General features: G+C 43.3%; 1 protein-coding gene across 3 annotated transcripts in view; it reads left to right on the top strand.

The window, feature by feature from the left end:
• The first annotated feature begins 355 nt into the window (after window positions 1–355).
• KLHL6 (kelch like family member 6) overlaps window positions 356–26300 on the top strand; it is a 60538-nt gene continuing 34593 nt past the window's right edge. For 2 of the 3 annotated variants that reach the window (XR_003971712.1, XM_030329314.1), the window contains exons 1-2: window positions 356–677; window positions 23077–23242. Coding sequence is in view for 2 of the 3 variants with exons in the window: in XM_030329314.1 (XP_030185174.1) it covers window positions 385–677; window positions 23077–23242 (459 nt within the window). In the remaining variant the exon portion in view is untranslated. Of the gene's footprint in view, window positions 678–22700; window positions 22912–23076; window positions 23243–26300 lie in introns of those variants that run through there. The other variant, XM_030329315.1, reaches the window with a different exon arrangement.

Below are 26300 nucleotides of genomic sequence, written 5' to 3'. Positions count from 1 at the left end.
TGCACATCCTATCATTGACAACTTGCATTATAAAAGCACCAGAGGTAATAATGTAATAACCAGAATCAGAAGCTTCCTGCTCACGGATATGAGGGGGAGATGGACCAAAATAGCCTCACAGCACTAATAGCAGACTCTGGGAAGCCACCCCTTCTCCTCTGGAGCCCCTTTATACACACCTCTTCTAAGTAATTTCCAACCTTTTGTTGACTCACAAAAAGAAGAAGAATAGAAGTTACTGGCGTTTGTAGTAACAGGATGAGAAAGTACGAGACTTCCTGTTGTGTGTGTGACAGCTGGTGATAAGTGGAGGGCTCTGCACAGGAAATCCGCTCAACTTCTGCAATGTGACCTGCCTGAAACTTGGGCGCTCCTTCAGTCTGGATGTTGATGGCAGGACAGGGGGGCGCCTGGACCATGGGCGACGTGGTAGAGAAGAGTTTGGAAGGGCCGCTGGCACCTTCTACGGATGAGGCCTCCCAGAAAAGAGGAGACCTGGTAGAAATCTTAAATGGGGATAAGGTAAAATTCGATGACACGGGACTCTCCTTAATTCTGCAGAATGGCCTGGACACCCTCCGCGTGGAAAATGCTCTGACAGATGTCATCTTGTGTGTGGACATTCAGGAATTCTCCTGCCACCGCGTGGTGCTTGCCGCGGCCAGCAACTATTTCAGGTCAGCATGCCTAGGATTGCAGTCAGATTGGGTGCAGGTTGTAAGGATAATTGATATTGATTGATAGTTGATCTAACTAGTTGACTGTTGTTGCATGTACGTTTTGTGTATCTATTTAGGTTCATGTGTCTATTCCAGATACAAGAAAGGAAGCTGTTAAGCCTTAGATTTTAGATTTGTTTAAGGCATATTAAAAGAGAGATTGGTGTCATTTGGAAGCAATGTTTATATTTATGGTGAATCTTCTGTATATGTATCATTGTTTCAGAGGATGGAAAATTACTGAAGTCATGGGGATTTTTTTCCCCCTTGGTCTGACTAGTGTGTTGGAAACATGATGTTGTCTTTGTTCACCAATGTTGTGGCCCCTCTTTTGGAGTTATCAAATGACTTGCTGAAAATTAGGGGCATCTGGTTGTGCAGAGGGTGGATTGGAAAAGAACGTAGTAACAAAGGTGCTTTAGCAGGGAGAGGCTCCCAAATATAACACACTCTGAGACCTGGGTTCCATCCCTCTCTTCCCTTCCTGACAGTGAGACTTGAGGCAAGTCACTTCATGCTCTGAGTTTCTGTTTTGTTATCTGTACATTGGGGATAATGATGATTACCTCTCTGGATTGTTGTGATAATTAAATGTGAGAGGGAAAGGGTCTTACACAGTGCCTAGGGTATAGTGGATACTCAGTATGTCTTTGTTGAAAATCTTCACCTCATTCTGTTTGGTTCAGCTTAGAACCATTTATTGTTTACCATGAGCAAATGCCTGGGATAGGAATGTGGGAAAATCAGGAACACAGTGAGTAGGGCTGGATCCAGAGATCTCCAGACCAATGTAGACATGGTGGGAAACAGTCCCAAAGAGAAATGGGGATGAAGAAGGTATCTAGGGAACTTGAAAAAGAAATACATTTAGAATTTCTTTTTTTTAAGCTAATTTATTTATTTATTAATATTCATTTGTTGTTGAGAGAGAGAGACAGAGTACAAGTGGGGGAGAGACAGAAAGAGAGAGGGACACAGAATCCAAAGGCTCCAGGCTCCAAGCTGTCAGCACAGAACCCGACATGGGGCTTGAACCCACGAACTGAGAGATCATGACCTGAGCCAAAGTTGGTTGCTCAACAGACTGAGCCACCCAGGCGCCTCTAGAATTCCTTTTAATGAGATTCTTCTTAACTCTTGGTTCTGAGGAAATTAAAAACTATTTATCTATGTAAACATCATGAAAAGTATTTTATCTTTTTACTTTTTCTGAGATGCTTAGAGGGAAATTTTTACTTGGAATTCAAAGAGCAGTGTCAATGGATTGTTGTGGGATTGATTAGGTCCCCTATGTAAACAAGGCAAGGGGACACCTGGGTTTGTGGGAAGTAGCGCCAGCCATGTGCCAGACAGACATAGTATCTGATTTTATTTTTGCAGCACTGCGGTGAGGTGGCTGATGTCCCCTTTTACAGATGAGGAAATGGAAATCCAACATTACAAATGTAATCATTGCTGGAGTAGGGATTGGGCACGTTCTAGAAATCCTTGTTTTTACTGCAATAAAAATTGCCACTAAATTTGGGGCTCCATTCCAGAGGAAGTATATAACAGGTAACATGTAGGTACAGCCATAAAGTTGGGATGACAAAGATAAACATTTCTCTTTCACATTGATCAACAACCACTTTCAGAAGTGAATGAAAGTCAACTTAGCTCAATGTACTTAGTACCCATTTTTAGATTTATTGATTCTCTTTTGAATCACTGGAAAATGGCAGTCATACAAATGTACGCCTGATTAGCAATTTAGTTAGTGGCTCAGCCTGCCTATGGAACAGGACCGCTGGCTGTGTGCTCTCAAGCACATCATTGATTCCTCTGGTCCTTGGGTTTCTCATTCTAAATGGAAGGTGTGTAGGCCCAGGTCCTTCCCACCCTGCTGATGTAGGATACTTAGGGAAAGTGTGTACCAGCCCTCAAAGGTGGTGGTGGCCATGAGATGCTGGAGGCACCCACACAGTGTGCATGTGTGCCTATGGTTGAAGACTCTTTTCCAAAACTGCCTGGTCACGTAGGGAAATTCCTTCTTTTCTTCAGAGCAGCAACTTTTGATTCTTATCTTGGTATTTCCAGGATGACTTTCCTCCTATAATGAACACAGTCTTGGAGACAGAATTCTTTTTTCCGGTATTGCTATTAACTGCTATTAATAATAACTTCTGTTGTTGAGCACTTAGTGAGAGCAAAGCTCTGTGCCACCTGTGTCCCATACACCATCCCACGGCAGCCCTGCGGGGTAGGGAATTTTATGCCCACTTACAGATGAGGAATGAAAGCCCGGAGTGTCTCGGTGAATAAAGTGACCGAGTGGGATTTGGACTTAGGACTGACATGAAGTCTGACATTGCCTCACCACCCGTTTTGCTTAGTTTCTAAGGTTTTGAAAGGGCTAGGGAGCCAAGTTCCTCTTATGCTCACACTTAGGAAGGGCAGAGAGCCTACTCTGTCTGAGAGGCTTCTGACACAGCCCTCTTTGCTTTGGAGGGCCTGGAAGCTGGCTATTAAATTTTGTACACTTTTTCTTTATTCATTGAGAACATAAATATTTTCCATGGAGTGACTGAACCACGGTTTATTTAACCAGTCCCCTGTTGACAGACATTTGGATCGTTTCTAATCTTTTTTTTTTAATTATTTTTTTTAACGTTTATTTTATTTTTGAGACAGAGAGAGACAGAGCATGAATGGGGGAGGGGCAGAGAGAGAGGGAGACACAGAATCGGAAGCAGTCTCCAGGCTCTGAGCCGTCAGCCCAGAGCCCGACGCGGGGCTCGAACTCACAGAAGGCGAGATTGCGACCTGAGCTGAAGTCGGACGCTTAATCGACTGAGCCACCCAGGCGCCCCTCGTTTCTAATATTTTGCCATATAACAATGTTGTAATGAATAACCTTATACATATGTCATTTTTATATGTGTGCAGGAATACCTGGGAGTGCATTTCTAGAAGAGGGTTTGCTGAGTTAAGGAGAAATGCATCTGCAGTTTAAGTGGATATATATGCCAGATCCGCCTTTATAGGGGTTCAGTCATTTTGAACTCCCGACAGGCTTGCCGAAAGAGGATGGCTTCCAAATTCGGGATTTTTCCCAGTATGACAGATGAGAAACAGTATCTCAGTTTTGTTTTAATTTGCATTTCTCTCATTTTGAATAAGCTCAAACGTCTTTTTGTATGTTTAAGGATTGTCTGTAGTTCTTTTCTGTGAACTGTCTCTTCACGGCCTTTCAAATTTTCACGTATATATATATATATTAAATGTTTATTTACTTATTTTGAGGGAGAGACAGCAAGAGACAGGGAGTGCATGTGTGAGCAGGTGACAGGCAGAGACAGGCGGAGAGAGAGAATCCCAAGCAGGCTCCATGCTCAGCACAGAGTCTGATGTGGGGCTTGAACTCATGAACCGTGAGATCATGTCCTGAGCTGAAATCAAGAAGTCTGTTGCTTAACCGAATGAACCACCCACATATGCCAAATTTTCAGATATATATTTTTTAAAATTAAAATTTATTTTTATCAAAGTACTGCATGCAGATAGTTAACGAAGAGTCAAATAGTATTTAAAGACTTATAATGAAAAAACAAAATTCCTCTTCACCTCTTCTACTCTTCAGGATTGTTCACCAAAAGTCACCATTTTTTATGTTTAGCTGTTTCTTCTGGTATTACATTTATATTTCTTCAAAATATGCTTATGCTACTATTTCTTGATTTCTCAACGTTAGACATCATTTACTGATTTCCTAGTATGTCTGATAAGGACTTAGCACTTACTCCTAGCTCCCTTACCATACACTGACCTTTACTACAATCTCTCAGTATAATGTTTTCACATTTTTCCTGGATAAGTTTGTATTAAGAATTTGCGTGATGTTCATGAAAACATTTTTCTTGTTGAACCAAGTTGTGTGAAATGATTACATTTTGTTTCATGTAAAGCTTTTTGTCTTTCCTGAAGTTAATAATTCATTGTTTTTTCCATTTGCTTAGTTGTGGGACTATCTTTTGCTCACATCTTCTCACCATGATCTTTCATGTGGTCTAGTGCATCAAAGAATCTACCAGTTCCATTTTCCCCCAGAATCTTCCTCACCGACATCATTTTACACATGTTCTCTGGACCTGCTGCCCAGCTATTGTCTACCTGCATATATAACCATGGTGGCTATAAACAGGGACTATATTAGTAACTCAGACAATGTAGTTCCCTTTGGGGGCCTATTTAGAAGTCTTGAGTGGAATGAGGAAGTTGGGAAAATACATAGAGTTGAGGCTGAGAAAAGTGCAAGGGAGAATAAAGCTGAAAAAAGTAGCTCGTGACATACATTAAATGTCAACAGCCAAATGTCAAGGTGTCTGAATATTATCCTAGCAGGAAAATCAAGGAAAGCATAATTTAATATTCATAGTAATTGTTTTTTAAAATGTTATAAAACTAGTCGTGTGTTTTAAAAGACCACTAAGGGGCGCCTGGGTGGCTCAGTCGGTTGAGCGTCCGACTTCGGCTCAGGTCATGATCTTGCAGTGTTTGAGTTCGAGCCCTGCGTCGGGCTCTGTGCTGGCAGCTCAGAGCCTGGAGCCTGCTTCTGATTCTGTGTCTCCCTCTCTCTCTGACCCTCCCCCGTTCATGCTCTGTCTCTCTCTGTCTCAAAAATAAATAAAAACATTAAAAAAAAAAATTAAAAAAAAAAAAAAGACCACTAAGCTGCCATTTGTGTTATGCCTTTGGACATGTCCCCAAATCAAAGTCTTTGGAACTGGTTGTGCATCCTACATGCTGAACCCACCTCCCATAGGATCTCCATCTAAACCAGTGGTTCTCGCCATTTTGAGGGGGCAGGGAACAACAAATCATTGCAGATATGGCACACTCCATAGGTGAGGCTGACCCCTGAGGGCAATCGTGTTGTGATTTCAGGGGTGGCTGAGGGAAGGAGTGGTGATGTAGGGAGGGATCATCAGGCTCCTCATAGTCCTACTAGATGACTGGCCTTCCCACATGAATAAAAGAGCTTCCAGGCTGAGGCTGAGTCGATAGCAAGCTCCTTTGTTGCTGCTGCTGCCCCAAATCTGCCTGGACATTGGCTCCTGCTTGTACCTCAGTACCTTGGTCTTTGGGTCTGGTTCCCTGAGTCCATGATGAGGGGATTTTGACCACTGGCTACAAAAATCAAGCACAGGTCAGGAATGGGAATGGCATTCTGGGCCCAATCTATTAATATTATTATTATATATTAACTAATTACTGTATGGCAGCAAGTAGGGTGAGAGGCTACCCTTTTTTTTTTAATATTTTTTTTATTTTTAAGAGAGAGACAGAGCATGAGTGGGGGAGGGTCAGAGAGAGAGGGAGACACAGAATCCAAAGCAGGCTCCAGGCTCCGAGTCTTCAGCACAGAGCCTGACACGGGGCTTGAACTCACGAACTGTGAGCTCGTGACCTGAGCCGAAGTCAGACGCTCAACCGACTGAGCCACCCAGGCGCCCTGAGAGGCTACTCTTAAACCATGTGTAGAGGTTATAATCCTTTGCTTTTTCTGCATAATGGTGTAAGGGGTCTACAAGGGAGCCGGCAAGCACAGGTGAGAGAGTAAGTGCTAAGGAAAACAAGAATGAGTTAAGGCCATCTGGGTCTGGATTAGAAATCTTGCTAATGGTGAAAGCATTGAGTATTGCTGTTGCCACAGTGGGTATGCCTGATCAAGTGAACTGGTGACTGTACTTCGAGCATTGGGTCCTGCATTTTATGCTTTTAGTCTTGTTCATTTAGTAGAATCAATGTGGTGGTTAATATTTAAGTACTATAGACCAGGACACCTGGGTGGCTCAGTCAGTCGAGCATTTGACTTTGGCTCAGGTCATGATCTCTTGGTTTGTGGGGTCAAGCCCTGCGTCGGGCTCTGTGCTGTCAGCTCAGAGCCAGGAGCCTGCTTTGGATTCTGTGTCTCCCCCTCTCTGCCACTCCCCTGCTTGCACTCTGACTCCCTCTGTCTCTCAAAAATAAGTAAGCATTAAAAAAATATTTAAGTACTATAGATCTATAATTTCTTATCAGCAATTCTAAAATCCCCCAAGTGCTGATAAATGAGAAGGTTTTTAGAACTTATTTGGCAGACAAATTTGTGACTTGAGCTGCACATGTCTGATGGAGACATCTGTCCTGAACTGAGAAGAGGCTACTTGGAGTCTGTTTATTCCATTATGCATATGTTCATTGCTGGAGTACTAGTGCTCTGGATATAGGAATGCTGGCGGTGCTATATAATATTCAAGATATGGTAATATTCAAACAATTCTGAATGTCAGAGCACATCTGACTGCAAGATTTGGGGGACAGGGGGTTATGGGACTTTTCTGATAAAGTTTGTTTTCGTTTAGGTGTTATTATTCTACTTTGTTTCATATGAATATTTTACATACTTGTAAAATTAGTTTAGATACAGTTTTGCATCTTGCTTTGCATCTTGTTTCATTATAATCTTTCCCCTATAGTTTTCATAACTTATTTATTTATTTAGCTACCATTTTTAATAGATGCATAATATGAAAATCATTCTCTCGTTGTGAATATAGGTTACTTCTAATATTTTTGTTTTTATAAATGATGTGGTGATAAACATATTTGGAATAAGTATTTCTGCAGTTTGGGATCTGGAAAGGACAATATTTTTTGAGTATTTACTGCATGCCAGGAACTTTGCTGGATTTCCACCATATCAACAATTAGGTAACAACTAGTGGATAGCATTGTCTCCATTTCACCCTCCAGGGAACTCACTTTGATAGCAAGAATGGTTTCCCCATTGGGATCCAAACTGAGAGCAGACCTTTCTATCAGGCAGAAATGTGGCTGTTGGGACATTAACTGTGCAAGACTATTAACTTTCCCTCTCTACCATACACTAGTATAGTCTATGTAAGCTGTAGGTGAGGAGAAAGTGTAAAAGTTATTGCCTCCATGTGCACGTACACACACACACAGGCAGAACACTATGGGAACATTCAAGCCAATTTGCATCTGGGGGCTGAGCTGACAGATCCCCATAGCATTGAAGACTCAGCATGCCTTAGGGCACCAGTCTGGGTCAAAGGATTAAATAAGAAATAAGGAAGTAGGTCAGGATGTGAGGTGAAGAGACAGTATGCTTTGAAAGCATAGGGCCTCAAGAACCTGTAGGACATCAATTGGGGCAGGAACCAGTAACTGCTTGGTATAATGGAAAGAACACCATCTTAGAACCTTGTCACTGGCATTTGAGTCTATACCCTGCCACTTACTGGCTGTGTAAATCTTGGAGAAATTGCTTGGCCTCTCTGAGGTTCAGTGCTGTTCTACAACACAGTGAAGCTACTGATTTGTGTCTATCCATCCCAGTAAAGTTTGCGAAATACATGTAATAAAATAGATCAATTATGAATTTTTTTGCCTAAACATTTTATGCATGATAACAAGTCAGATTTCTTCATTCTAAGGAAGAGCAATCAACTGGCTTTTTTGAAGATTTATGTAGGTAACTCACAGAATCCCTCAGAAGGCCAAACTCCGAAAACAGACAGGAGCCAGGGAGGCCAGGTCGTGGCCAGGACCACAGCTTAAAGCCACCCAGAACCCATCTGGGGAGAATTCCCCCGCTGTTGCAGGATCCTGGAGGCCAAGGCTAGCACAGCTCTGGCCACTGGCACTGTCTCCCTTGCAATTCCTGGAAACTGGAGGCTGCTGCTTCCACCAGAATTGGTTCTCCTCTGTCTCTGCTTCTTTGCCTTTCCAGCTCCCAGTTCCTAGCCTAGGGTAAGTTTATATAATTGGTCAAAGCTGAGTTACGCATGTTAATGCAATAGCTGTGACAGAAGTTGGGAAAGTGTGCGTTGGGCCTTTGCAGCTTCTGGATCAGGAAGTGCTTCTGCCACACACCACATCTCATTTAGAGGGAGAATTTGCCATATCTTGGGAGGGTTTCAGATGCTGGGCAACCAAAAACTGACAAGGATCCATTATATGCAGCTACTATGTGCCAGTCCTGCATTAGGTGCAGAGTAAGGGTTAAGGTATCGTGAAAAATATACAGATATTAGAGAATTCCATGATTCCTGTCTCATAGGCATCAGAGATAATGATCCTGAGATCTTACAGCCAAGAGGACAATTATTTTGCACTTTTACTTCTCTTCTCCCTTCAGACTTTGAGTGGCTCTGGTATACATGTGAGACTGTGTGGCATGTAAGCATCATCCATCATGCATGGTCTAGAAACTGGCTGGGAGTGTGAGCTATGGGAGGGTCCTTGACACCATTGCAATGGCTGACATTCAGCAGACACCTACTACATATTTGATATCCATAAAAACTTGACGTTCCTCCTGAAGGTTCAGTCACTGATAGGCAGCATCCTGGTCAGAGCAGGAAGTCCTCACAGAGTTGGGAGGCTATTGCATAACTTTAAAAAAGGGAAGGATGATAAAGCGTGGTCATTATAGGAAAGATTTGAAGGATCAGTTAAAAATCCAGAATGCTTCAGAATGTTGTGGATTCAGCAGGTTACTCATATGACCATCTGGACACAAATGTGCTATGCCTACATAGAGACTCCTGCAGGCCATTTTATTTTATTTTTTTTTTAGGATTGGAAGGTACTCGGCAGGAATTGCTGCCTCAAGGCAGAAGTGCATGTAGGTCCTTTGAATTTTTAATAAAATATCATCTCTGTCATCTCCACCCCTGGTGTCTAGGGCATGTGGGTCTTCTTTCACTCAAGACCAGAAAGTCCATTCTTCTCCTGTTTTGAATAATGCTCCATGGAGCTCTCAACTAAAACACAACACAAACACTCATCATTGACATCTTAAGTTCTGAACTTTACCCCTATGCCAAGTACACAGATATGTAACTGTCCATTGATGAAAATGCCTTTGCAGAGTAGATTCTAATATAGCAAACACTAAACAGTCCATGAGAAGAGCTGCCCATATGAAGAACATGTATGTTTTTGGTAAAACTGCCTTGGAGCTCACCATCCGTCACATTGCTCAATGTTCCTATATTAGTCAGTGTTCTTTTGATGGCAAGGAATAGAATCTGAGGTCAAATCAGCTTTGGCAAAAGAGGAAGGTATTTGGCCACATAGCCAATTAATAGGAAGGGCCGGGATGCAGCAGAGCCCGGGGAGAAGAGGAACCAGGGCTTTGAATGCAGTCAGGGTGCTTTCTTTCAACTCTCACTTGGCTTCTTTCTAAGGTGGGATTTCTCAGATGTACTTCTGCCACATGGTTGGGGGTCTGCTCCTTGGCAGCTCTAAGACTCCCTCCTTTTCAGTTGGTTCCAGAGAGAAACTGAGGGGCTGGCTTCAGTTTGAAAAGCCCCCAGGAAAGACTCTGTTCCATTCTATTACCCAATCCTAGACCAATCATTGTGTCAGGGAGGTGGGGCACAGTGATCAGCCCAGTTTAGTTTAGGAGTTCAAGGTTGGCCAAAAGCAGGGGCGGAGGGCAGGGCAAAGGAGGGGAGATTGGTAAAAAGGTAAGAGCTTCTATTTGAACCACATGATTTGAGTGGGACTTGGGAGAGCATTTCCCAGAAAGGGAAGGCACTAGACAAAAGGAAAAATGAATGTACACTAAAGAGGGCTAATAAATGCTGGTTTACTTTCTTTTCTTAGCTAACTTATTGTACTTCTGCCTTTGCTTTGGCTGTCAGGAGGCTTATGCATTAGCTTTCCTTAGCCTAGATTTCAGTGACATAGTCTCCTACTTTAATTACTTAGATCTTATTTTATTACTTTTTGTTGTTACTGTTTTGCATTTTATAATATCTCTGAGACTATAAGCCACCTTAAGTTATTTTGGAGAGGCTTTTTTTTTCTTTTTAAAGTAAGCTCTAGGCCCAGTGTGGGGTTTGAACCTATGACCCTGAGATCAAGAGTTGCATGGTCTACCAACAGCCAGCCAGGAGCCCCTGGAGAGGCCATTTTTGTGTAAGTCTCCTTTGCTATGAAAAAAAATATCATTCAGGCAACCTACGTATCCTCTGCTGTAAGGGTAGTCATTCTGTTATTATGTTTAACTTTTGTGGAAAGCTTCAAGGCCACAGTAATTATAGGAGTGCTGATATTGTTATGACTTTAAAACACAATCAAACCAAAAGTTGCATTGTAGCTGTTTCTGAGGAGATATTCAAGGATCTATAAAAATTACCTGCTGGCAGGTATGCATATAATAATTCAGGTTCAGGGTCAAGTAAGAGCTTACTGATATTCAGGAGATCATGTGTCATGTAGAGTAAGCTCAGGTTTGTCTGGGGTAGATATCAAGGGAATTTTGGTGTTTGGGGAATTAAGTGAGGGGCAGATGCCCAGTGAATAATTCTTGGAAGGTGGGGTTAGTGGACATAGCACTCAAGGTCAATTGAATGAATGACCCCACTCTCTACCATGCACTGAGTTTACAAAGATTAATGAGTTCTTGTTCCCTATTGACAACAAAATCACAGTTAGTTAGAGGAGAAAGATAGGTAAATCAATGCTTCAGTATAGGGTAATAATATCAATGTTTCAGTATAGGTAATATGATGGAGTTCTGCTTACAGAAGGGGCATTAAGTCAGACTGGAGAAAAAAGGCAATCAGAGAGGGCTTCCTGGAAGAGTATAGGCCAATCCATGGTAGCTCCTTCTTCACCTTTGGCTTTAAAACTCCTCTCCACTCTCAGCTGGAGGATCTCTTATTTTTTTTCCCCTCTCCCTCTGGATCTGTGTCATAAAAGCCCAAGGAACAGGCCTGGCAGTCCAGATTCCTCTGTGGCAGCCGGTGAAGGGAGAAGTCTGGAACACGTATGTGATCACTTTTGCCCTGTCATAATAGGGATAACTTTTATGCCTCAACATTTGAATACCTTGGGTAAGGATTAGGACCAGTGCCAGTTCACATGTTTCTAAGTGATCAGAACCAGGGAATGCTCAGAAAAATCTCTAAGCCTAGGCTGATCTTTGACTTTTGGTTAATGACATGGAGGTCATAAGGAGGCCAGGATGAGGTCCTGTGGGTTGGGATGGAAAATGTTTGGAAAGGGGTGGTGATAAGGAGCCTTTAGGGAAACAGCCTGGTCAGGATGTGGCAGTGGACAGTGAGCACAAATGCTGACCCTGCTCGTGGCCCAGTGGGAAGTGAGAATCAGAGCAGACCTCATTGAAGAGGGAAGTGGTGTTTTGTTAGGGGAAGCCAGGTTTCATCTCTGGCAAGGAGATGGAAGATGTGCTAAAGCAAATTAAGGTGGAGAACAACCACTATGTTTTGTACTATAACATCTCAAGTGGGAGGGCTTAGGGTAAATATCATGGGCCCGGGTTACCAATTTGGAGAATCACTGGATAATACAGTTCTCTATACACACACTTCATTTCAGGTCACTGGGTCTTGGAGCTCGTTGTTATTTATTCGCATGGCAGTTAGAAGAGAAATGTAGATGTGGACAGTATGGTGTAAAATAGGCAAATCCTCTTGGCCTTCAGGACCAGGTACAGGACTGCACTGCATGTGTAGTTTCCTTCTGTCCACTTACCCATCCATCCATCCATCCATCCATCCATCCATCCATCTTACAAATATTAAATCTATACTGTGGGCCAGCAAATAAGAATTGAGAGAGAAATAAAATCTAGCCCTTGGCTTACAGAGTCTTATAAATCTAATATAGGAGAAGACTCATTAAAAATAGGCTATATAGGGGCATCTGGCTGGCTTAATCTCCAGGAGTTTTAAGTCATAGAACATACGACTCTTGATCTTGGGGTCATGAGTCAATCCCCACGTTGGGCCTAGATTTCACCTAAAAAAATAAGCTATATAGAGTGTACATAGAGAAGCCTGTCTGGCCCAAGGGTGTTGATGTAAACAGAGGCACACACCGGAAACTGCTAGTTGTTGGGCATAGCTGCTTCAGGGGATTCGGAAGCGGGTATTTAGACCAGACTCTGAGGGGTCTTGTATGGCAATATTGAGCGTACATCAACATTTCCTTTTCTGGGCACTTTTAATACAATGTTCTTTAGCATTTGGGCCCATTTGTTATTCATTATTCATTTGTCTAATTGTGTCAGTCAGGACTGTGCACTGCAAATGGTAGCTACTCAGTTCAAACTGGGTTCAAGCAGATCAACAAAAGAAGTTATTTGCTCACATTATTCAAAAGTTTAAGAGTATTGACTTTAGGTCTTGTTTGATCCTTGTGTTCAAATAATATCATCAGGACTGTTTCTCTCTTTGTCTCTTGTCTCTGCTTTCCTCTGTGTTGGTTACTCTCTCAGGGAGGATCTTCACAGATGGAGGCAAGAAAATATCCAGCTACTCCAAACTTTTATTTCTCCCAGCTCAGCAGTTACAGCAGGAAGAGAACTTCTCTTTCCCAGGGGTTCCAGGGAAAGTTCTAGGATTCACTTTGATTGGACTGGCTTCTTCCTATGCCCATCAGTGAACTGATCACTGTGGCATGGGAGACTAATGTGCCATGGACTGTGCTCACCCATGGTCTAGGATGTGGGACCAGCTCTATTCAAACCTTGCAGACTGAAATTGGAGGAGGGATAGTTTCCTAAAGGAAAATCTGGGTACACCTACTAAAAAAATTAGGAATAATAAGAAAAATAAGGAAAAATAAGAACTGCTTATTATATCTTTGTAGTTGAATCATTGCTGAATCCTGGTCATAAGCATTTGCTATGACTGATACTCTATCCTTCTTGATGTAGCAGGACAGAACAAGCCCTTTCTGTCATAAATTTGGATGGGCTGAGTTACATGACATGCTGAGGCCTCAGCAATGGTCCAGTGGAGCTGGGAGGGACACTGGTGCTATAGAAACATGGCTGGAGTTCTGGTCCCCAAAGATGCCTGTGCAGTGTCTTTGAGGAGTGGTGAAATTGGGCAAAGAGCTTGGTAGGAGGCAGTTCTTTCAGGGCTTAATAATGTTTAGAGTCAGGTGGGGGGCAGCTCTGGGGTTCTAGCTCCTCTGTCAGTTTGGAGCAAAGACTTAGTCAGCAGCTGGGGGTTCAGGGAGCTGACTCCCAGGCTCCAGATAGAGATAGCAGCATGTGGTTAGTCATGTCTCTTAGAGATGGCCATGAACCTTCAAATCCTTCTCTGAAGACTCCCCTCCAGGTGTGTGAGATTTACATGTGAACTGCGGGTAAGAACAGAGAATTGCACACTGTTTATTATTAATAGGGCTTTGGCACCACATCCTGTTTCGGAACTCCTAGCTCTAATGAACTGTGTTACTTGAATATAAGCTGCAGGGACCCCGTCTATACAGCTAATCTGGAGGAAGACTTACAAGGCCAGGATGAGGCCAGCTTCCATCTGAACCTGCGTGCCCCACCCCCTACCCGCAGTTTGGGAGGCAGCTTTAGGCCTCATGGAATTCTAGGAGGGCTGAATCTCAGAAGGTGAAAGGGAGAATCTACAGAGAGGGAAGATTTTCAAGGGCATGTCTGCCCCAGCACCATAGCCAGTTATTTCTTTGATGTAGAACTGTGTGCAATCTCCTCCTTCTCAGGGTGAGCCATAGGGGCTTGTGTTGGGAAGTGAGGTGACCTCTTCATAGGGCATTGGTACTTGAACATTGGTTTGCCAAAGAATTATGGGTAGGGGTTAGGGGAGCCTAGTAAAATTCATATTTCCAGCCCCATTGCCAGGGATTTTGATTCAGTAGGTCTAGGGTGAGTGGGGTTCAGGATTCTGCATTCTTAACAGCCATCACAGGAATTCCAAATGCAAGTGGTCCAGGGAACATACTTTGAGACCCACTGGCTTTGAGGCTGGACTGTCTGCAGGCCAGAAATGTGGGCAGGACTCCAGTGTTGGGACAGCGTCTATATCGTAAGGCTTAGGGAGCACCTTGAGGTCAGAAATGGGGCTGAACCAAATGTTTATGTCCTTCCCTTGGTTAGGAAATGGCAGGTGAAAGGTTTTGGTGTCCTCAGCGTAGAGGAGCTGGGGACCATCAGGAGTGTTGTCATCCCATGCTAGGTCACCCCTGCATGTGCTCACTCCCTGCTTTTTTGCAGTGGAGACCCCTTTGACCATCCACATTGGGTTTATATCCAAATAATCTTTTCTTAATAATACTATTCATTGAGCAGCACATGATTACTAATTAAATTTTTTTAACCAATTGTATAGACATTAACATTTATATATATATATATGTATTTTTTTTTTTTTGAGATAAAATGTGTGTGCAGGGGAGGGGCAAAGGGAGAGGAAGAGAGAGAATCTTAAGCAGGCTCCATGCCCAGCTCAGAAGCTGACACAGGGCTTGATCTCATGACTGTGAAATCATGGCCTGAGCTAAAATCAAGAGCCAGATGCTTAGTTGACTGAGCCACCCAGGTGCCTCAACATTTATATTCTTAAATAGAATTTACTCAGTTAGTTAACCAATATTAGAGCTATTCAACACAGAGTATGTCACTAATGCAGAGGAGTTAGTTCCTGGTATAAATGGGGTGGTGAGGGGATTAGAGGAAGAACAGAACAGGGGCAGCATGGGTGGACCTAGCCTAGGAATGAAATAGTGGGGATGGTGGGTATTGGTCTGTAATTGGGTTTAGAGGTACAGGAGGGAGGAGGTGGGTGTGGAGGCTCAGGGAAGGGGTAAGCCATAGTAATGTTGGGCTAGGTGAAAGATTATGAATTGGTAACATTTAGGAATGGCAGAGGTCTAAGTGGAATGTTCCAGTGTGGCTGTGTCCTTTCCAAGCTCCAGGCCCTGGACTTGGGGGTGTGATGGGAGTTCTCTGTGGAGGTGGAGGGCTTATGAGGCAGGCCTCCTCAGCCTCAGTCTCCCAAGTGTGTTTGGTAATTTTGGAGGTGCTGATTCTTGTCAAAGCCAAACACACAGGGGTTAGGAAGGACATGTCATTTGTTCATTCATTCCTTTTCTCCCCAAATATTTACTGAGTCCCTACTAGGCTCCAGGCACCATTCTGGCCCCAGGGATACAGTGGTGATTACAACGCATGCCCTCACTCAGCTCCTGTAGTGGGAACACAATTGTTAAACTAGTTAATTTCAGGTTGTGACAGGTTGTAAAGAAAAATAAAGGAGGTGAAGATGTTAGGGGGTGACTATATTGGGGGCAGCATCAGAGAGGGGCTCTCTGAGGAGACTTTTGAGCAGAGACCTGAATGAAGTGAGGATTAAGGCCGGCAGAATTCAGAAAAGAGTGTGGTCCAGGCTGTGTTTGGGGCCATGCCCTGACTTCATTCCAGAAGACTCTCAGGCCCATGGAAGTTTTCATGGCTATTGTGGGAGACGAGCTCACTTGCCCAGTCTCTATTTTGGGATTGGCACTGACTCACTGCTGAGTATTGGGCAACTGGCTCCCAGCTTGAGACTATTTCTACTGTAAAATGAGGATCTTAATAGCTACCTCTGTTTTACTAGAATCTCATGAGAATTGGTCAGTGTCTGTCTAGAAAGTATTTTTTATTACAAAAAATTGTATTTATCTTGAGTATAAGCTAAGGAGTAAATGGTTAACAACTAACTCAGTTTTGTTTTTAGAGAGCAAAACTTAGTCCAGTTCACTTAGTGCTCTCACTCAGTTGACCCCCCAATGGCCCCCAATATGGCCTTGAACTTCTGCTGATTTTCTTGGTTTCAGCTCACTGTTCAGCTCTAGAATAAGAGTCCAAAACTAGATTCTGATCTCCATTCTATTGCTGACAACCTGTATGGCCTTGGGCAATTCACTTAACTTCTACTTCTATAGTCTTATCACCTATAAAATGGGTATAATAATCAAGGAAGATAAGGCTGTTTGTCCTGCAAAGTGCTATAAACATAAACATAAGAGATAACTGTTATTAAAGTGGATATCTAAGGGTGACCCACCTTATATAGGTTATATACTGTTTATGGGGTCCCAACTTTGCCTCAGTGTTTCAATGGACTGCTCAAGAGAGCAGGAGGAGGCCTGGGAGTTTGGTCTTTAAGAAATATGTAGTTCTCTCGTAGTTTCACCTTGTCTGTATTCAGTATGATTGTGTCCCAGGAGAGTGTATTTAAGTGACAGAAAATCAGTGACAAAGTCTCAGAAGAGAGCAGAGAAATGCTGGGATTTGGGGAGCCAAAGCAGGCAAAAAAGAGCCTTAGAGAGAGGACTCTGTCTTTAGAGCACTTCCTTTCTCCTACTGTGTGACAGGCACCATGCTAATGTCTCTGGACCAGTCTGTGTGTAGCCCTAGCCTGACTCTATTCTGGAGGGGTTGTGGACAGCAGTGCAGTGACTCTGACACCCACTTACCTGATGATATGCACCAGGCTGAATGCTGGCAAGTCAAGGGTTGCAAGACAGAGTGTGATGGGTCTGCCTACTCCAAGTATGTACCGTCAGCCTGACAAGATTCCTCTGGTCTGGTCCCAAATGCCTTCCCTTAGTAAGTGCTGGGTATTGTGCTAACACCTTGTTTATATTATCTCACTCATTCTTCTCAACAACTCACTGGGGTGAGTTTTTGCTCACTAGTACAAAGTCTTGTAGTGAGTTTGTATTAGAGCCTAGACTAGACCACAGCCCCCTTTGCCTTCCAACAGCCAGCACTGCAGGCTCTTCCTACTCCTAGGAAGAGCCCCTTTGTGCACACCCATTCACATACACAGAAAGCCAGAAGTGCCTGAGAATTTTCCTGCTCCTGGGGTGGCCCCTAGCTAAGACTGTCAGGAGGTGCTGGGGTATCAGACCAGCTCCTTCGCCACTTGCCGAGATGGCTCTGGAGCATATATTCTCCAGCAGTCCCCTGCAGGGTTAGGCTGAAGTTACTTTCTATCCAACTTTTCTCTTGCTTGGCCTCCTCCCTTCCCCTGTCCTGCTCCTCCTACATCCCAAACACGTCACTAGCTTACAAGGGTCAGCTTCTGGGCAATCAAGATACCCACTCGGGTATGGGCTGAGCTGGAGCAGGATGTTATTCAGTGACTGATTACAAGAAAGAATTCGGAAGCTGTGCCTAGCAGTGACAGCCTGATCAAGAGTCCAGATGATCCCAGAGATCCCAATAATTGTGTCATACACAGAGACTTCAAAAGAGCCCCTCAAAGTGGAAGGCATTGAATTAGGGAATTTATATTCCTATCTTATTTAATATTAAAACATCTATTAGACTTTTCCAGTTTTCATTGGCATGTTTGAGATCATACAGATTCAACAAAGTTCACCTTTTACTAATCTTAAAATCACATTGTACGTGAGGTAGCATTTCTCAATTGCACTTCGGTGGGACTCTGTTGATATGTTGCCTCAGTTATGTGAAGCTTTGTTTGACCCCATCATCACTGCCCACCGTCTCCTGCTAAACGTCCTGTTTTCTGTGTATTGATCTACATGACATTTATGTGGGTGACATTTTTTAAAAAATTTTTTAAATGTTTATTTTTTTTCAGCGTTTATTTATTTTTGGGACAGAGAGAGACAGAGCATGAGCAGGGGAGGGGCAGAGAGAGAGGGAGGCACAGAAGCTGAAGCAGGCTCCAGGCTCTGAGCTGTCAGCACAGAGCCCGACGCAGGGCTCGAACTCACAAACTGTGAGATTGTGACCTGAGCCGAAGTCAGATGCTTAACTGACTGAGCCACCCAGGTGCCCCTTATGTGGGTGACATTTACTTCACCCCCTGAGATGATTGCAGATCTGGGTGATACTCTAGAGCAGTGCTATCTAATAGAGTAGCCACTAGCCACATGCAGCTATTCAGCATTTGAGTTATGACTGGTCTGAATTGAGATGTGCTTTTAAGTATAAAATGTCTATGAGGGATTTTGTAGTCTCTGTGGGAATAAGGATGTAAGTTATCTCATTAATAACTCATTAAAATATTTATTACATGTTGAAACAACATTTGAGGTGTATTGGGCTAAACAAAAGATATTAAAATTAATTTTATCTCCTTTTACTTTTTAAAAACATGGTTAGTAGAAAATTTGAAATTACACATTTGGCTTACATTATATTTCTATGGGCAGTGCTGCTCTAGGGACTCAAAGAAGGGGAGGTTTAGCAAGTGAAGTTGTCCAAATTCTGGACAGGCTGATCTGGGAAGAAATTGTGTGGATGTTGTGATGGCAGGGTTCTTTATGTGATCAGGAGGCAGCAAGGTGAGTCCTGTGTGACACCACTTTAAAAGGCATGCGGTTCTGCAGATGACCATTCATCTCTGGCTAGGAGGATTTACGGCTGACAAAAATGGCTTTTAAATCGGTCATCTGCCCACATGACATCACTGCCTTTCTGCTTCCAAGTACTTTGCAGAATTCACATTTGTTGTTTCTTTCTTGCTGTCATATTCTTGAGGGAAAAGAGGCCAGTTGAAGGAAGAGGAGGAGGGAGGGTGGGAGGATTACTGTTGATTAGAACAGGGATGGGGGTGGGGGGGATAGGACACTAGGAGACCTTAGGGAGAAGATCTCATTGGCTAACACAAAAGGTTCAAAAAGTCAGCTAGTCAAGTGATTTCTCTCTTTTTCTCAGTCTCTTTCTTTCTGGGGACTTTTGGTTTTTGATGTTTATGATTGTTCCTGGGAAACCAGAAGCAGGTACCTTTGTTTTGCAGATTAGGAAATGGGGAAAAGAAACTGATGGGGGATTCCCAGACAGAAATAGGAGGTGTGGAAAAGGGAGGAGGAGCAGGATTTAGGGATCAAATTCTCTCTGTGTTGGTATGGAAGTCCCACTTTGGGGAAGTGCATTCTATCATCAGGGCTCTACACTGGGACTTTCCCATTTCAGTGACTTACTTGGCTGGGAGATAATGATTCTCTAAGGCTCCTGTTCATGTGTCTAAAGCTCAGGAGGTCCAGTCACTTAGCAGCATGGTGACTGCCTCAAGTAGTACAGTTTCTGGGACAAGGCTTTGGCACTGTCACAAGCCTACCGGCTCTGTTTGGGTGCAATTAATGCTTTACTCCAAATGCATCCATCACCAGCAAACTAAAGTGAGAACACACCTGTTAAAAATGTAATTTTTGGGGCACCTGGGTGGCTCAGTCGATTAAGTGTCTGGCTCTTGGTTTTGGTTCAGGTCATGATCTCACGGTTCATGGGATCATGCCCCGAGTTGGGCTCTGTGGTGATGATGGCGTGTGGAGCCTGCTTGGGATTCTCTCTTTCTCTCTCTCTCTCTCTGTCTCTCTCTCTCTCTCTGCCTTTCCCCTGCTTGTTCTCTCTCTCTCTCTCTCTCTCTCTCTCTCAAATAAATAAACTTAAAAAAAAAAGTTCTTTTTGAGTCCTGCCTCTGTTCATAAACCTTCAGTGGCTCACCATTGCCCACTGAATAAAAAACCTAACTCCTTAGCCTGCCTCTAGTACCTTCCACAGTCAGGACCCAGGTCATCTGTTTGGACTGATCTCTCCCCACCCTCTCTCATCACCCCTGGGCTCCAGCCAAACCATGTGCTTGCTAGATCCTCTGCCTGTCCCACACTCTTGCATCTACTTACCATGTTTACTACCTGGATGTCCTATCCACAGTTGTCACATAGCAACCTTTTCCTTCTCCATGAGAAGCCACCCCTTGCCTCCACAGCACTTTATAAGTCTTTTTGACCCTTGTAGACTATTATTTGTGCAGATGTGTCCCTGCTAGATTCTGAACAACTAGGGACTAGGGGAGAGACAGCCTGTATTAGTCAGCCTGGACTTCCATAAAAAAATTGCCATGGACTGGGTGTCTTCAACAATAGAATATTATTTTCTCACAATTATAGAGTCTGAAAGTCCAAGATAAGAGTGTCAGTACGGTCGGTTTCTGGTGAAGACTGGCTTATAGACAGACACTGTATGCTTACACGGCAGAGAGAGAGATAGAGTTTTGATGTCTCTTCCTCTTCTTTTAAGGACACAAATCCTATTGGATTATGACTTCACCTAACCTTAATTACCTCCTAAAAGCGCTGTCTACGTTGGTAGGTTAGGACTGCAATATATGAATTTTAGGGGGACTCAGTTAAGTCCAGAGACTGCCTGATATTTAAATCCCTTCCAGCTTTAGCCCAGTATTCTATGCAGAGAGGGTGCTCAGTAAATGTATGGCATATTGAAAGAAATTTAATTCCATTGCCTCCAAGTAATTGTTTTTATAAGCTGTGCTGTTCAAGCCTGTGGGACTGCTGGGATCCCACAGCTCCTGGGAGGGCAAGAGGGAGTTAACAGGTTTTTGTGGGAATCAGACTGAAGGAATTGTGTCAGCTATAGCTATTAAGGATCAGCCTCATGAATATACTGTCTCTGGTGGGAATGTTGCAAGGCTGCTGTCCATTCATAAGGGAAGTTCCATATAGTTTTTGTGCTGAGAACAATAGTAATTCTCTGAGCATTTGGATTTGTTATATATAAAATTGTGTGATTGTGCACTCAGATATCACCTCACGCCAGTCAGAGTGGCCAAAATGAACAAATCAGGAGACTATAGATGCTGGCGAGGATGTGGAGAAACGGGAACCCTCTTGCACTGTTGGTGGGAATGCAAACTGGTGCAGCCACTCTGGAAAACAGTGTGGAGGTTCCTCAAAAAATTAAAAATAGACCTACCCTATGACCCAGCAATAGCACTGCTAGGAATTTACCCAAGGGATACAGGAGTACTGATGCATAGGGGCACTTGTACCCCAATGTTTATAGCAGCACTTTCAACAATAGCCAAATTATGGAAAGAGCCTAAATGTCCATCAACTGATGAATGGAGAAAGAAATTGTGGTTTATATACACAATGGAGTACTACATGGCAATGAGAAAGAACGAAATATGGCCCTTTGTAGCAACATGGATGGAACTGGAGAGTGTTATGCTAAGTGAAATAAGCCATACAGAGAAAGACAGATACCATATGGTTTCACTCTTATGTGGATCTTGAGAAACTTAACAGAAACCCATGGGGGAGGGGAAGGAAAAAAAAAGAGGTTAGAGTGGGAGAGAGCCAAAGCATAAGAGACTCTTAAAAACTGGGAACAAACTGAGGGTTGATGGGGGGTGGGAGGGAGGGGAGGGTGGGTGATGGGTACTGAGGAGGGCACCTTTTGGGATGAGCACTGGGTGTTGTATGGAAACCAATTTGACAATAAACTTCATATATTGAAAAAAAAATTGTGTGATTATGTAACTGACCAGATGGTCTCTCTTTTGCATTGGTCAAATGGGAGGCCCACCTGTAGTGACAGTTCAGTGGCACTCCTAGCCTCATTCATAGACTATCTTCATGTCTCCACTCACATATTTAATCATCTTTACCCTGCTTATCATTTATGCAATCATTATATTTTAGATACCTTTTAAGTTTTTAAAACTCCAGAAACACAGTAGGACTTCAGTGCATTTTAAAAATAAATAAAATTACTCATACTTTTCTTGAGAGGAATTGATAATTCAAATATCAATGTCCAGGTAGCATGATAAATTCACATATGAGCCTGGGAGGGGGTAAAAAAAATCTTTGTATTTCTACTTATCTATTAGTTATTGAGAATCCTTACATCAAACTTTTAAATGACTGCTAAAATTCCCATTATAGACGAGAAAGCTGAAGCTCCTGGAGATTAAGTAACATGTCCAAGTTCTGAGTTGGTGGATCTGGTTTTCAAATCTTGGTCCATCCCATGTCAAGATCAACATCTTTTCCATCGGTTCCCCTGCTTCCAGGATAGACACTAAATATCCAATAGTCTAGTCCTGGGGAGGGAATAAGCATAGCCAGAGATGAGACAGAGTAATGGCCTTGGGGAGTTCTGTCCTATGATAAGGCAATTCGAGGCTCCCAGCTGGGAGACAAGCCATAGACAGGGGTTGAGCCTCTGGACTGAGAGGTACTAGCAAGATGTCTTGTGTTACTGGAGGGCATTCGGGCCCCAGCTGGCCAGGCCTGGGTGTGGAGGCCAGCTTCCAGGACAGAGGAAGGCTTAAATGAGAACTGAGAACTGAATGAGAAACCCTGTTTTGGGGTACTAGTAGTTGAGAAGGCCTGGGCAGGAGAAGGGTGCTACAATGCTCCCAGAAGACTCTCCAGCACTTTGAGCCATTAAAGTAGTTCTTTGGGCCAATAAAGTAGTTCTAGATCCCATCAGCTTTGCCAGTAGGGCTCCTACTCTTCCTTCAGATCTGGGATTGCCTTAGGGACCACAGCTGGGTACAGCAGAGCAGGACACCTCAGTTCAGTAAGTATTAATTGAATGTCTGGTGTGTTCTGGGTGTTAGAGGAACACAGAACAATCATCCCAGGTCCTGACCTTAGGGACCTCGCTGTTCTGTGGGGGCAGATAGGTGTGAAGGGGGTCTGTTAAGGTCATGGTAGCACTCACATTCACACATCTCTCTTCCAGGGCCATGTTCTGCAATGATTTAAAGGAAAAGTATGAGAAGAGGATCATTATCAAAGGGGTTGATGCTGAGACCATGCACACTCTTCTGGACTACACATACACCAGCAAGGCACTGATCACCAAGCAGAATGTGCAACGGATCCTGGAAGCTGCTAACCTTTTCCAGGTGTGTGAAGAAATAGTCTTCAGTTATTCCTCAGAGATCTGTCTGGACTGGCTCTCAGGCCTGTACCTGGGACATACATACAACCATTCTCATACCCACACTTAGTTGGGCCTCTACTTACTTGAAAGTCAGAAGATCCTCCTTTGGAAGTTTCCTCAGAGGGGGTGAGATGTGGCATTGACTCCTTAATGCCATAAAGCCAGGGAAGTTTGGTGCCTGGAATCTATATGTATTTCTTGACTGCAGTAACTACAATTTGCAGAAGCCTAATTGGAGCCAGGGGTTCCAGTCACCACTTCATATTCATAACTTCGAATCCTTACTGGGAAGGAAGGGAAGGCAGTTTCTTCTCCCTATTTTACAGGTAGGAAGAGCAAGGCACAGAGAAGGGGGTTATTTGCACCCTGGGCCTTCTGCATCCAGGGGCTACATGCTTGCCACTAGACCCTACAGTCTCTCTGGGAGAAAGTGTCTAGACTTGGGGGGAATTCCCGACCTTGACTGGTCGGCACTTTGCGGTGGGTATGAAAGAAGAGCACTTTTCATGAGGGGTATTGCAGAAGATAAAAGACAACCCTTGGGATTAATTAAGTTTATTCATTTATTTTGAGAAAGAGAGAGAGAGAGAGCGCGCGCGCGCGCGCACACACACACACACACACACACACACACACACGTGGGCGAGGGGCAGAGAGAGAGGGAGAGAGAGGATCCCAAAGCAGGCTTTGCACTGACAGTGTCGACGCAGGGCTCAAACTCACTAACCTCGAGATCATGACCTGAGCCAAAATCAAGAGTCTGATGCTTAACCAACCAAGCCACCCAGGTGTCCTTAGGATTGAGTTTTATTGTTTCCTTTTGACTACGTTTGTTTCAATCTGACTACAAGTATATTTAGCTTCATTGACTAATTAGATCCATAGATTCTGTCAGTTGCATCCACAGTTATCATTGGGGCCCCATCCCAAGTTACCATCTTTGCCTAGGTCTAAAAGTACACCTTAAACTTGGTTTTGCCGGGTGAAGACAGACAGAGATTGTCTCACTGAGGATGTTGAGATTTATTGACAAACAGAGTCTAGGGACAAACCGGGTTGTTCCCAGGGACTGAGACAAACATCAGATCTTGTGCATGGTTTGGGACTTGGGGAGGTGGTATCCTTCTGGATCCTCAGTAGGTCAGTAGTTGAGGGGAAACAGGTGGAGAATGAGGGGCCCAGAGTCAAGACCAGGGGCTATGGGATTTTTTTTGTTGAGACTGGAGCCTAGGCAGGATCTGTGGAGTCCAGCAAGGAAGGGAGAGTAGAAAGAGGGAGGAGAGTCAACTATGAAACAGCATTGATGAGTTACAAATAATTGCCAATTTTATTGTCTCAGCTTCCTCAGGGTATTTTAAAGATACAGAGCAAGTTACTTCCATCATGACTGGTCATGCCTTCTGGTGATGTGTCCAAGTCAGTTACCACCCCCACATACAGCCCTCCCCCCTTTCGCTGTCCTTACCTGCTTACACCTTTAGCCTTACTAACCGGCAGGGAAATACTCCTCATTATGTGGAGTGAGGGACTCAGTAGCTATATTGTATTCCCTCCCTCCCCCCAACTGCTCCAATAATCTGACCTCAGCGAAATCCTTCCCAGGTCAGATAGGGCCTCTATCTAGTTCAGCTTTTACTTGGGGGCTAAAACAGAGCTGCATGTATTCTACAGTGGGTGTGTGGGTGTGGGTATATGTGCAAATCTTTATTTAGCCTCCTTGTTTTCAGTAAGATGTCCTCATGTGTCTTTCTCAGTTTCTGGTGTCCCTGAGTCCAGAACCTCTCTGGTGTGGTTTCTCCAGAGATAAATCTTTTCCAGCAGGAACAAAAAATCTATCTTTTGTTAGGTTATAAGAGGTGGGGAGGAGTCCCAGGAGGCTTAAATTCTTCTTAAACCCACCCTTGTTATCAGCCCCATCTGCCCTGGCCTTGCTATTTCCCTGGGACTTTAATATTTCTGCTTTCTGGGGTTCTGAGGGACAAACTCCTTTGTAGGGCACTTGGTCTGACCTCTCTTCTCTCAAAAAAAAAATCACTCTCCAGTCTTCACATTCTGTGGTTTGGGGTTACTGATATCTCCTGGTTTCAGTGAGGATGGAGTTTGTGTTTCTGTTTCTTGTTCTCCTTTTCAGTTTTGGGTGATTTTTATAAAAACTCTTTAGATAGTAAAGACTGTTATCTTTTGTAATAATGTTGCAAATATTTTCCATTGGTTATTTGACTCATGATTTTTAGTAATGACTTTTTTTATATATAAAAGTTTAAAATTAGTGTTTAGTCAGATCTGTTGATCATCTCCTTGATGTTTTTTGCCTTCATTGTATGTTTTTAGAAAGACCTTCCCCATTGCTTACTTATATACTTACTCACTTCTAATTTCTATTAGTTTTGTTATGTCCACAGCTTTGATATTTAAATCTTTAATGTATCTGGAAATCATTCTGGCATAAAGTTTCTCCGTTGTCTTCATTGTCGTCGTCCTCCTCCTCTGCCTCCTTTCCCTCCTTCTCCTCCTTCTTCTCATTTTCTCTCAAGTTGTGAGCTTCAACAGAGATTTTGGTTTTAATGAGAGGTGGAAGGAAGAGGAAGACAGAGACAGGATAGAGATAGAGCACGTTCTGTTTATTATTGATTCCCCTATCCTGGTAATGCCTCACCTCAAAATTTTCCAAATCTCATTCACTTTCTAGGCAAAAAATAGTAAGTTCTCTCTGAGGCTATTTTACTAATTTTCCTAATGAGTGTTGATTCTTACGAAAACAAGAGAAGAGTGCTCTGGGTGTCTGGTTAGAAAGTCTGTTGCTTCTGGATAACTTGCTTTGAAGACTCAGATGTAGAAAACTGAGGATATCTTCATTCCTGAAAACACCACAAAGGACAGAGATTTGTAGGTTGTTGAAATCACTTTGTGGTCTTAAAAAAAAATATTCTTTTGAATGGATAAAACATACCCTTGTTCCAAATTCAGAAAAACAGAAGGGGAGACAGTGAAACATTTTGCTATCTTCACTTTTAATAGTA

The sequence above is a fragment of the Lynx canadensis genome, chromosome C2 (assembly GCF_007474595.2).
Source record: "Lynx canadensis isolate LIC74 chromosome C2, mLynCan4.pri.v2, whole genome shotgun sequence".
Lineage (NCBI taxonomy): Eukaryota > Metazoa > Chordata > Mammalia > Carnivora > Felidae > Lynx > Lynx canadensis.
The sequence above is the reverse complement of the archived record's forward strand: the minus strand, read 5'-3'. Positions and strand labels throughout refer to the sequence as shown.